This window comes from Paracoccidioides brasiliensis, assembly GCF_000150735.1.
Source record: "Paracoccidioides brasiliensis Pb18 unplaced genomic scaffold supercont2.1, whole genome shotgun sequence".
In the NCBI taxonomy this organism is placed as follows: domain Eukaryota; kingdom Fungi; phylum Ascomycota; class Eurotiomycetes; order Onygenales; family Ajellomycetaceae; genus Paracoccidioides; species Paracoccidioides brasiliensis.
The window spans coordinates 911,658-924,959 of NW_011371358.1; the positions used below are offsets into that span (position 1 = coordinate 911,658).

General features: G+C 44.0%; 3 protein-coding genes across 3 annotated transcripts; 2 read left to right on the forward strand and 1 right to left on the reverse strand.

The window, feature by feature from the left end:
• Positions 1-6,693: 6,693 nt before the first annotated feature.
• On the reverse strand, positions 6,694-7,473 carry PADG_00276 (uncharacterized protein; the record flags this gene model as incomplete). Its single annotated transcript, XM_010757458.1, has 4 exons — positions 6,694-6,747; positions 6,807-7,219; positions 7,261-7,303; positions 7,354-7,473. 4 exons carry the CDS (start codon positions 7,471-7,473, stop codon positions 6,694-6,696), a joined length of 630 nt encoding a protein of 209 aa, XP_010755760.1.
• Positions 7,474-8,210: 737 nt separating this feature from the next.
• On the forward strand, positions 8,211-8,710 carry PADG_00277 (uncharacterized protein; the record flags this gene model as incomplete). The annotated part of the gene is made up of 2 exons (XM_010757459.1): positions 8,211-8,490; positions 8,535-8,710. 2 exons carry the CDS (start codon positions 8,211-8,213, stop codon positions 8,708-8,710), a joined length of 456 nt encoding a protein of 151 aa, XP_010755761.1.
• A 2,575-nt stretch (positions 8,711-11,285) lies between these two features.
• Positions 11,286-12,658, forward strand: PADG_11074 (uncharacterized protein; the record flags this gene model as incomplete). The annotated part of the gene is made up of 3 exons (XM_010758375.1): positions 11,286-11,379; positions 11,439-11,746; positions 12,116-12,658. The coding sequence occupies 3 exons, from the start codon at positions 11,286-11,288 to the stop codon at positions 12,656-12,658; spliced, it is 945 nt and encodes a 314-aa protein (XP_010756677.1).
• Positions 12,659-13,302: the final 644 nt, after the last annotated feature.

Consider the following 13,302-nt stretch of genomic DNA (forward strand, 5'->3'; position numbering starts at 1 on the left):
GGGGGGGGGGGGGCAAGTGTTAGTTTTTGGCATTTGGTTGGGTTATATGCACGTAAATTTGGGCAGGGAAGGGATATTGTGTTTATCAGGGCGTACATCTTGAGGGTTGTGCCCAGTATTTCTGGTTGTCGATGCGGGAGCAGCTCTCTGGGGGGATAGATCAAAGGGAGGAGAAGGGGGAAGAGCGAACACAATTGGGGGGAGGCGTGGGAGGAGTGAGAGGAGGAGGAGGAGATGGAGATGGAGATGGAGATGGAGGAGAAGACGACGGACGGGGAGGCAGCGTTTATTTAGTTAAAACGCAGCGGTTCGACGGGCGGTTTATATGAGAGAGAGTATTTTTGGGGTGATTATTACGCATACGGCAGTGATACCAATACGCTGGCAGAAACCAGTTTGCAGTAATAATGAGGAGTTGGGCAAAGAGGTACATGGAGGGAGGTAGTTAGGAGGTAACTGGGTAACTAACTCTCTTGGTTGTTTCACAAACCCAACGAGTTAGGCAGGTTGGTTACCACGTGGTGCTTAGTCAGGCACCGTATGATTGTCGGCTCGCCGCATCCGGAGACGGAGTCAGCACAAGGCATAATATATTACATGTCCGGAACAACAGACATCGAGGTCACCTCATTCATCATGCGATGTACTCGGGACATCGTAATTATATTTAGGTATCCATTATTGCTGCTATTTAATGTGGGCATCGAGACAATGGTTGGAGACATCTGAAATAATTGATTCTACTTCCATGCATCCCGATCATCAATCTTATCAGATCAGATCGATCTCCTTAATGATCTGACTCTAAACCACCAGTAACCTGGGTAACAGCCATTTACGGGTATTGCTACTCAACTGTCACCGATTTCCCTGGAACTGGCAGCAGCGAGAACTTTAGGTGGCTTCTTAGATGTGTGGAAGAAAGTAACGTGATTCACTGTCTAACAAACTTAATATTTTGCGCTCTAATTAACCGCCTCCTCATCATCTATAAGGGGTTGAACCCCTAGATTCGCTCTGGCTGGCTGACTCAGCCTAGCCATCGTTTGCACGTGCGCACGTGATCATGCTACGCGAGCTTGCTTAAGCTCGAGTTCTCATCTTATTCTTTTCTTCCCTTTCTCAAGCAATTCGTCCTTGTTATATAGGAGGACTAGCCTCTAGTTCTTAGAGCTTAACCCTTTACATCATCATCATCATATTATTATTATTATTATTATTATTATTATATTTACTCAATTAACTAATATTTTTATGCTATAAAATTAATATACTAAAATAAATTTACAGTAAAACAATTATTATAATTTAATAAAATAATATAAATTAATTATTAAATATTTTAATTTTTAATATTTATTGAATAATATATTAAAATATAATTTAAATTTTTAATTAAATTATAAAAATAATATTTATTTAAATTTATAAAATTTTATAATTATATATTAATATATATTTATAAATTAAATAATAATAATAATAAAATAATTATTAAAATTTTAATTATATTATAAAAATTAAAATTTTAATTATATTATAAAAATTAAAGTTTTTTTATATTATTATTATTATATATCTATTGATTTTATTTGATATTTTATATTAAATATTGTTTTTAAAATTTTATTTATTTATTAAAGTATATTTCTCTAAATTTTTTAATTTAAAATTAAATAATAATAATAATTATTATTATTTAAATTTTAATATTATTTATTACTATTAAATCTATATTTTTATTGTTTAAAATACTTGTATAAATTGATATTAAAAAGAAATATAATTTTTTATTTGAATTAAATAATTAATATTAATGCTAAGTATATTTTATATAGATTTTATTAAATTAAATAGTGATAATAAAATTAAAAAATTTATATTTACTAGTTTAATAAAAGATATATTAAATATATTTAATATTTTTATTATACTTCATTTTAAAAAAAATTTATTTTTTCATTTTTTATTAAATATTAATTGTAAACATTATATATGTTAGGGTGCGAATGCGAGCTGCATAAGGAAACTCCCTGTGTTGCTAACTGCTATATAACAGAATACTAAGCTTGATGGGATGAAAGGGGGTGCCTGCCCAGGTTATAACAACCCATATGGTGACTTGGTCACGTGATGAGGGTTAGGCCTAATCGGGCGCCGAGCTTAATCCGACGTCGAGTCTAATTAGGCGCCGGGCCTCGGTCGGTCGGGCGCTTGAGCTTAATAGATATTCAAATGATAATTTCATATCAACACTGATTTGAAAGCTTTATATAAGTTTAAAGTAAAAAGTCTCAAGAAAGTAGAAGATCTTATCTCTTCAAAACTTTTTTTTTTTACATTTATTAAAACTATCATTTTGAAAATAATAATGAATACAAAATTTTTGAAGTATCAACATATTTCAATATTAAACTTCAATAAAAATAATATTATTACTACATTAATTTGAAAATATTTATTATCCAAAATAAATTCTATCACTGAATTCATGCTAAAATTATCAATTCTGATGAGATAAATCAAAACTTCAAGTTAAAATATCAAGAAAGCAATCTGAAAGTCAAACTATACATGATTTTATATTTATTTTTAAGTCAATTAAAGGGCATCTCTGTGAGAAGTATAGTGATTATTATGAAAAAATAAATTTATTTAATAAGATTCTATTTTTTCTTTGTATAGAGATCGAGAGATATAGATTCTGACTTGCTTGCATGGAACAAACGAAGCCTAGACAAAGCCATAAGGAGAGTGAGAGAGAAATGAGAATTGAAAGTGAGGGGTTCGCAATGGAACCCACGTGCATCTAACTATAGTAACACGGTTGAGATCAAGCATACCAGCAGCCACCCGTGGACCCAAGCCTTAGTTATAGACCCTGCGTTAGCAAACTCACAAGTGATGGTAATCGATGAATAGTATGACCAACCTCACCATACTGCAATACTGCTGTACAATGTCAGAAAATCTAAAGACAAGGTCATGGCTAGCCTACTGCGAGATGAAATGATCAAGTAATTCGACGTGATAGCAATACAAGAATCATGGAGGAGCAGTTTTTCTAGTACAACTCACTACCCCGGACCTCAATCCTTCAACATGGTATACATGAATTACCCGAGCACCAGGGCCTGTATGTTTATAAACAAGAGGATCCCAAGAAACAGGTGGACTGCAACAACTCCCTCTCTGGACCTCTGCACTGTCGCCATTCAGTGCAGCAGCACAACTGAAAATACAATCCATATCCATAACCTGTACAACCCGGGGCCTGGCACAGGGGAAAACGTCATTCCCCTCCTTCGCAGAGTGATCACCGATACCGGGAATGAAAGAGGAATGGTAGTAGGAGACTTCAATCTCCACCATCCGCTGTGGGGCGGAATAAGTGTTGATCAGGACGCCGAGGAGGAGGAGCTGGTCCTTCTCATGGCCGACCAGCAACTAGAGCTCCTGCTTTCACCAGGCGCTGTCACATTTGACGAGCGCGGAAGACAAACTACAATTGACCTTGCTCTAGGGACGCCATGGGTATATGACAGAAGAGCTTTCTGCGGAGTGGGGGAGGACCTCGACCATCAGTCTGACTATCTACTGATTGCCACAAAGGTAATGACAACAGTTGAGGCGAGCGAACCGCAGAAACAATGGCAATGGCAACGCACAGATACGCGGACACTGGAGCAGGAACTGGAGAGGAACCTAAGGATGTCGACTACAGAGTGCTAGAACTAGTCCAAGCAATAACGAGTGCCATTGAAGCCTCTACCCCGAAGGCAAACCCAAGCGACCGCTTGGTCCCCGGCTGTACTCAGGATTGCACGGACGCGAGGAGGACAGCAAGACGCCTTCGAAGACGATACCAGAGGACACGCCTCGTGAACAACTGGGAAGCATACTGCCAAGCCCGCAACTATAAAGGAAGACTTATCAAGAAAACACTCTACGATGCCTTCCGGACAAGAGTCAGATAGATGACCGAAACTCCAGACGGACTTTAAAAGCTGGCAAGATGGGCCCGGGTACGAGGGACAAGACAGGCGTTCACACCCCCTCTGTGAGGAGCGATGATAGTCTAGAGCCCAATCACCTAGCCAAAGCCGAGATGTTCAAAGACGCATTTTCCACCTCAACCAGAGGCGGATCTGTCCGATATCACAAACTGAAGATGCAGTGATCAGCTCTCCTTTCCCCCTATCACATATCAGGAGGTAACTCTGGCGATCAGGTCGATGGCCGCCAAGAAGGCACCGGGACAGGACGGCATCCCGGCACACATACTTCAACAACTGCTCCCTCACCTAACACCCAATCTATTACAAACCTTCAACGTATCACTGGACCTACAATACTGCCCAGCGCACTTCAAACAATCCAAAACGGTGGTGCTACCCAAGCCCAACAAGAAAGACCTGTCGAAGGTGAAATCGTACCGTCCGCGAGCCTTGCTTAACACCCTTGGTAAAGCCCTGGAGTCCATCCTGGCAACAAGGATCGCTCAGGCGGTCGAAGGACACCAGCTCCTTCCACGAACGCACCAAGGGGGAAGAAGGGGGTTGGTCAATGGAACACGCGCTCCATGGACTAATGGAACTGATCTACCAGGCTTGGGACAACGATCAAGTGGCCAGCCTTCTCCTGCTGGATGTATCAGGCGCGTTTGACCACGTCTCACACCCCAGGTTTTGGCACAACCTGCTCAAGAGAAGGATGGATGAAGGAATAGTCGGATGGGTATCGAGCTTCTTTCAAACAGAATGATGACCATACAGCTCCGGGAGCACACAACAGAACCCCTCCACGTAGAGACTGGAATCCCATAAGGATCCCCGATATCTCCCGTGCTCTGCCTCTTCTACAATGCTGACATCTTGGAAGACGCGCCTCTCTGGGTGACTGGAGTCGCAACCGGAGGTTGGATCGATGACATCTACTTCTTCACCAGCAGCTACACCACTGACGGGAACTGCAGAAAGTTAGCAAGAATGCATGAACGGGCAGAGGCATGGTCGGCCACACATGGGTCAAAGTTTGACCTCAAGAAATACCAATTCATCCACCTCACTCGAAACCCAAGGAGACACTATGTACAACAGACCTTGGCCATATCAGACACGACTCTTGCTCCAATGAAAGAAGTCTGCTACCTGGGCGTCATGTTGGACCAGCAGCTAGGTGGGGCCCCCAGTTACAGCACATCGACAGCACAACTTTACCGTCGCTAAATGCCTTGAGATCCCTCGCAGGTTCAACGGTGGGATCAGTTCTTGCCACGCTACAGCAGGCATACCAGGCCATAATGGTTCCACAGATCACATATGCTTGCTCCATGTACACTCCACCCGGGGAAAAAGGGCTCACACAGAAAATGCGGGCGACCCTGGACAAGATTCAACAAGAAGGAGTAAGAATCATAGGAGGCGCATACCGAGCAGCACCAGGTGCAGCCGTGGATGTCGCACTCTTCATAACACCCCTACATCTCCAACTGGAGAAACCAGCACATGAAGCGGCACTGAACATCCTTACTGGCAGCCAGTTCCGGGACGAAGAAAACAACAGCACCTAAACTCGGACCCCACCTGCACGCGGAGCAACTTTCGCCAGCCCCCTAACGCACATCTACAACAGTATTGGAAGAGAAATTGGGAGCGGGAACAGTCGACCGCCTGGAGTTGCGGATCCCATTCCCAACAAAGCCATGGTGGAAGGCACCTACGGTCACTACTATTATGGAAGGTCGAGAAGCTGCGTAATGGATTGCAGAAACATATAACCAGCAGGGCCAGCCCACCACTAGCAATATACAATGATTAGAGATATACACAGGAAAGTGGGGGCAGCTGCTGTGGCGCCGTCGATCTTGCACCCAAGATCTCGCTTACCTCGGCAAGACACCATCGTTTAATGCGGCAGAACTTCTTGGCATCCTCAGTGGACCTAAACTTAATTTTAACATCAAGCTAGAGCAAAGCGGTGATTTTTATCAGACAATCAGGCAGTCCTAAAGGCCCTCCAGAACCCCCAGAGATCATCTGGCCAGTCCATACTTCTGGGGATTATCGACAGTTTGAAAAGGGCCAACTCACAGGGTCTTGAGGTCAAATTTCACTGGATCCGGGCGCACCATGAATTCGCAGATAAACTCACAAAGGAGGCGACTCGATGCAGGCAGGTTATTTTCTCAAGAATGGCTCACTCATGGTCAGCTCTGCTCTTGAGGGAAATAGTGCTCATTCTTTCAACAGTTCTCATAGCTGAATCTGTACGCCTTCACCTAGACTCTTCATCTAGACTTTCAATCTTATCAGTCAAATATATGTAAAATAGCCAATGATGTAGCTTCTTTCTTGAAAAAATCAACCCTCAAGTTCATTCAAAAAAGACCCATTGGCTTTTGCCCTCTTTATTCAACTCATATTTTTGAACAGACTATTGCTCTTGATGTACTGAATCTAATAGACCATCCATGTTAGCGACTACATTATTTTCATCATCAGACATTTCATCAATGTGTTCATCAGTCCCTTCTCATGATGATACATATTGAATGAATGTGGTGGATAGACGTTCAGCCATGTCATAGAGCTGTGCCAGTGTACTTGCAAACATTACTGAAAGGACTATGCCACATGAATGAAACTCTCAGTCATCGGGAACAAATCAATGATAGTGGCCTTTTTTCATTATTCATGCGTGACACGGTTGGATTTGATCAAGTTTCCCTGTTGTACAATCGGCTTGCTGCAGTAGAGTAATGAGATTTAGAATGAATGCATGTTTGTTTGGTGCAGAGCACTTACCAAACAGTCCCTGAAGCCAAGAACTATCTCCTCCTCCTCGTCCAGAAGCTGTTTTTGTTCATCAGTGACTGGAATGTTGTAGGTCTCTGCTCGATCAAAATCTATCCAAAAAACTCTTTCTGCATCATCTTTAACAATCATCATGTTCCTAGGCTTTGGATCTCTGTGCCGTACTCCTGCCTCATGAATCTCCCGTAGGCCTTTGATAAAGTTGTCCATTCGTTTTTGTGAGTAGTTGTGCAGATGAATCATCTCAAGATTTGGTATGTACTCCAGAAAAATAGCGCTGGGAAGGTATTTATCATGAAGGAACATTTTCAGGTAAGGTTGACACAATTGTGGGTCAAATTTCTCCATCAATCCAAGGAAATGAGGGATGACTCCACTCCACACAGCCCTCGCTCCTTTAGCCGCTGATAGGCGGTGGACTCAAGCACATGGATATCCAACTCACGATCTTTTGGCTCGTAGTACCGCCGTGGCCCTCGACCATGATGCTGTTATCATCAGCATCAGCACACAGCAATCCTCAGAGGATCTGACTTACCACCTTCATGACACATATCTGGCCACGAACCGTGACAAGGAATATCACAGAATAATCAGAGGCAAAAAGTTTTGTCTTGAAAATAATTTCGGAAGGTTTGATATTGTTAAACTCCATCATTATCTAGATCCTCTCAAAAGCGGGGCCAGGGTCTTTGAGCGAAAGATCAGTTGGAGACCTTCAAACGCTCAAAAGGGGGAAATCACGTGATATAAATTGAGTAATCTGATCCGAGCACTGTTAGTTACGTAATTCTGTCACTCAGCGCGTTAAACACTTGAGCAATAAATGTGACGATCACCCAGAGGGGAATGTCTATAAAGGCAACAACTTAAGGAGGAATTACACATGGCTGGCGGTAATGAGACACGAGCGACGTAACCTTTTTATTTGTTCACGCTCCATTATTTCCACACAATCCCACATGACCCTATCCGAAGAACTAATAACCGCAAAAAATGGGGAGGGTGAAGCTGATTTCTGGAAACTTATAAGACTCCGATATTCCTCAGTTAGCGACTTGCCAACCCCTTACGAGTGAACAGTGAACATTGATTTCTGCTCAGTATGGCGAACCAGGTGTCCCTCTTAACCTACCTGCAAAGTGCCTTACCAGCAATTCCAGTCAATCCACTTCCAAACCCTGGACACAACACTACCAATACGGCATAACGAAGCTAGCGACATCCGCAGTGTAGGGGTTTGACACGGCTTCAACTTGAACACGCTTCTTCAACGATAGCAGGATGTCTTGCTTCAAACGCGTCTTCCACCAGATCCCATGCCGACATCCCCACCACGTGTTATAACAGCGGAGAATGCTCTTAGGAGCAAGGTCTCAAGAATATGCCTTTCCAATGGCGCAACGGGCTCTTCGAGCTGGGTTTGACCCGTTGACTGCAATCAACCAGATGAACGGCCTTACTCTGTGTTGTTTGATGTTGGAGAGTGCGCCAAATTTATTGATGCTTTCAAGCCAGACACCGCGTATTTTGCGGTGGCACTACCAGCAGGCACTAGCCCAAACCGCGCACCAGGAGATGCCAAGCCATCATGGAAATGGAACACAGCACTCACAACCAACCCAGTACTCGGAATTCGCAATGAGTGTCGTCAAGTACTCAGCCAGGTCCACTGGTATATGAGACAGCACAATTCTCGACACGGTTTTCTTCTTACAGATCGTGAATTGGTCATCTTCCGAAGAGCGGATGACAACGGCAATCTTGAGGTTGTTCCACCCATTCCATTCACATCCGGAGGTACCGCTGAACACCCCCAGATGACTGTTCTCTTAGCACTGTGGTATCTCGGCATGCATGCTGCCCAGGATGGACACGGTAATTGGCACATGTAATCTTTCCCTGCAGGATAGTTATGGAAGCCACTAAGTCAAAATAGGTTGCTGGCGAGAACCTTTTTTTCCAGATTTACAAACAGTGCATCAAGATGCATCTTGGTTGCATGGACAGAATTTGATTTGGCGTTCCATATACCTTGCATCTTTCAACTTCTGGCAGAGGTGGCAACGCCATCTTTTCCCTCTATGATTCTAAGGAACTATTTTGTTGCAATTTTTGCAAGTAGTAGCTGATGGTCCTTTTCACTGGACCTGGTTGAAGAATTCTTTACGCAGCGAAAACTTTACTAGGAAAACTGAACTTGTATCCATATGGGTTGCTATTTCTGGTCTAGTGCTCTGAGGCCTCTACAAGGAAAGCTCCTTTGGCAATTTTCTGGAATGGTATGCCATGAATCTTCAAGCCTAGATCCCTGTTAACCCCAGCGAGCAGCTTTAATTCGCAAGCAGGATCGTTTTCTGGATGTGATTTAGATTTATAGATACTTTGCAGCGAACGTACTAGAAACAATGGAGGGTATGATTCATCTAATTGACATTTCTGCGTGTATATGCATCTGACAGGGTAGAAGCAGAGATCGTAAACCATACAGAGAGATTACGGTGTGATGGATGTGTTCCAACCGGGCGGGAATGAGGACGAGGGGCTGTGTTTGTAGATGTGAGATAGAGATAACCTGGATGACTACAGGTTGTCCGGGCTCACTGTGCTATGGACAAAGTACAACGTGGCTCTGAAGGTCTAACTTGCTCTTGAGGATCACATCACAGCATGAGCATCTGACTGTGTCCCCAGGCGCAGGTGTTTCCATCTGAGGTGCTTGATCATCTCACTGTGAATAGAGAACTTATCCAGACCGATGAAGCAGGAGAGTGACTGATGATCCTTCATTATCATCTTAGATATAATCTGTGATGGCGTTGACTGGAAACTGGCATCGTCCGAAAAGGGTAATTGCAACAGCCTTGCAACCCACCCCGCAAACAACTACCCCGCAAACAACTACCCCGTAATCGACTACCCCGTAAACAAATACCCCACAGAGACTGCCTAGCAACGACCCAGCAACCGCGCTAAGGAAAGGGGTATATCAACCGAGACTTCCCCGGGCCGTCTTTCAGGAACCATCTTAGTATTTTGTTGATGTAGCTTACCTAGTTGGCAATCAAACACCTGTTTACCTGCGCCTAAGATCGGAGCCGTGACATCAAATTTTGAAAAATTGACTGATTTTTTTTTTTTTTTTTTTTGTGTCAGATTAAAAAAAGCTGCATAGATGTAAGTGAAACTATATTGTCAAAAGTATTCATGAAATATATTTCACGAAGTGATCAACTGAAATTGCAACATATTTAATAAACTATTTTAACTGCCTATGAAATTTCTCTGAAGTGAAATATCAGAAAAATTTTGATATTTTGTTTCATTGTTTAATCTTTATCAACTTCACTTGTGGCAGAGTCAGCTTATAGTTACGTCGAAAACATTCAACAAGTACTGACGTTATTTTTATCAGCGCGCATATGAGGTTTATATGTGAATTAATCTAGAAGGAATGCTAGTATAAAGGGCTATGCGATAACCCTCATGATACTCAGGCTCAGCCTTCGTACGATCGAAGCAGCACTATCGAGGCGGCGCGCCTGCCCTATTCGTATAGCCCCTATTTACCAAGGCGGCTCAATTATCTTCGTAGTCATGCTGCAGTCGGTATTCTGGATAAAATGATCAGTCGCTGGGTTTACGGCGTAACATTCTTCCGACCTGGTCGGGTGAACATTCGGCCGCTCTTGCTTACATAACAGCCATTGGAGGCTCGACTAAGCGAGAGTCCAACAACCGTATATATTTTGCTTTATAAACAGCGTATTCCTCCCAGAGATTTAGCCCACCTTTGAATCACATCTGGTAGCATATCTAAACTGAGGTGCGAATGCACCGAGGGGCCAGATATTCCGCCTACGGCGCAAGTCGTAATCATGCCAGACCGGTCCTGATGATAACACCTCTGCAATGGGCCTGGTGGAATGCCAACCGAGTTCGGCCGACAGGCCCCCAGCAGGAGTATATAGAGGAGAGCGGGGTCAACGGCTGATTCAAAGGAAATTGCCCCCTCTCCTGAGGTAAAATAGGCCACTGAGGCTGAATCGGTCGACCCCCGCTAAACCAGCCACTACCAGGTCGGCAGCCGACCAGCCAGGCTGAATCAACCGCAGCCAGGGTGGTTCATGGATACAAAAGACCCCAGACCACGATTCTGAACCCCATTTTTGGAAAGGCAAAAGAAAGAAATCCTCTGAACGATCACCGAATTCTGACGAAATTATCATCACCACTGCATGAAATGGATTTATCTGAAGGACAGCACTTATCCTTGATTCTCGAACCCTTCTGAGATGCAGTCCATTCCTGAAGCAATGAAGGAAGCTATCCCCATGGCTGCTCGGTATGTACCTGAGTCAAGTAAACTTCTTGTTCGCAACACCCTCGTTGACCAATGCTTGCGAATCCTCACATCTTGGTGAGCCCAGGCGGAATAGAGAAGGTTGGAGATGTTGGATGAATTCCAAGATGTACGACAATGAACGCCTTAGCATTCGCGGAATACCTGAATCAGACAAAACGAGAATATATAGACTGGATCCAGGAATTGGAGAGCAACATAGTGGCTGCTACGGTGGAACCTACAAAAACATCAATGACTCCTCCGGACCCAAGTTACAGGCTATATCAAGCCTGGTGACCTGCCGGATCCCCCGAAGTTTGGTGGTGGGCGGAAGTGTGAGGCAGCACTTAATTGGCTAAGTCAAATGGAATCCCACTTCCGATTGGAGCGTGAACTAGCTGGCAAGAAACCAAATAAGTTACAACAAGTCTTCCAGGCCTCTTCCTTCTTGAAGGGCAAGGTGAAAGCCCTGTGGATGGCAACTGAGCAGATGAACATGGAAACTCCAGACAAACACTCTCTGCCGGAGACATGGAATGACTTTTCAAGATGGATTCTCATGAATTTTGAGGAAATGGACGCTAGGGTTATGAGATACGAACAAAGACTCGAGAACAAGGATTACGACCCTCCTTTTTGAGCGCCCATCCTCAGCAGAAACCTTCACTGGCACCAATCCTCTCACAGCTGATAAGGCTGACCTCCGGAGATTAGTGCGGCAACAAGCTGCACAGATGGCTTAACTGCAGCACCGGCTGAATGAACTGAACCCTATGGTTCTCAACGTGCCCACCCCTGCCCCACCGGCCCCACCGGCCCTGCCTCCTAAACCTCCGAAGGAATGATTCCCCGTCCTAGATGAATATAAGGGCGACATCTCCTTATACCTAGCCTGGAAGTCAAAAGCGAAGGCCAAGCTCAGTGTTGATGGTTATCGATTCTTTATCAAATCAAGCTTGGTATATTCACAGTTCGACTGAATGGAGATGCTCTCGCGAAGTTTCAACCATGGATAGACACCTGCATTGAGGAACAGCGTACGCCGGAGAATGTATTTCACCAACTTGACGTACTTTTTCTAGACCCTACACACCAAGCCAAAGCACTAGATTGGCTAAATAGAAATCGACAAAAGAACACTGCCCTTGCGAACTACCTCCCAGAGTTTGATCGTAATCTTTTGGAAGCTGGAGGACAGAATTGGGATATCATTCAGATCAACATGCTGAGCAGGAACCTGAATTTTGAACTGCTGAATCAAAGTGTAGGTCGTCAGAAACTCACCACCTACAGTGAGTACTGCGCCAATCTTCGTCAACTGGAGAATGATCTTGCCCAATTTTGTACGGTCCAAGGCTGCTGTAATCAAACTGTTCCGTTCTCTCCACCACCCACGACGACCGCACCCGACCCAATGGACTGGGCTCCTCATGTTAGCGCTGGCCGCCCAAGGATTTCAAACATCTCAAGAAAAGATGTGACCGACCGGATCACATGAGGTGTATGCATTCAATGCAATCAGTCTGGGCACTTTGCTGCCCAGTGCACTTAACCACTAGCCCTTAGCCAGCACCTGCAACCTCATGTAAACCAAGCCACGTCTGAGATATCCTCACTCGATCGAGATACCACAGATCGGAGAAAAGAAGTGCTCTCATCCTAAATCATGAATAAGAGCTGAAAAAGCAAGTAATTTATAAGGTGCTGCGCCCTACCCTTCCTGTTACTCAGGCTTCGCCTTCGTGTAAGTTTTCGCCACCCTCGTATAACTTTTCCTTTATTACTGAAGCTCCGACTCCTCGGGCTGCCTTCATATAAGCCTCCACCACCCTTATATGATTTTTCCTTTATTATGGAGGCTTCGTCTTTGTACGATCTCTCTTCTCTTCTTCTTTTCTAACGATTCCTTATTCATATGCGTTAGTTATCAACTGTTTTCAGTAACTAGCCCGTTGCTTTAGAAATCGTTCATTCATCCTCACCTGTCATAGGAGAGAACAGCAACGCGACATACGAAACCTAAGGAGCTAGCTCCACCGAAATACTACACATAGCATAGGGCTGCTCCCGAATGAAGGGATCCTACGTATATCTATAACCAGCCACGAGAGATGCCGAGCCAGCGAAAGGTCTGAAGACCCT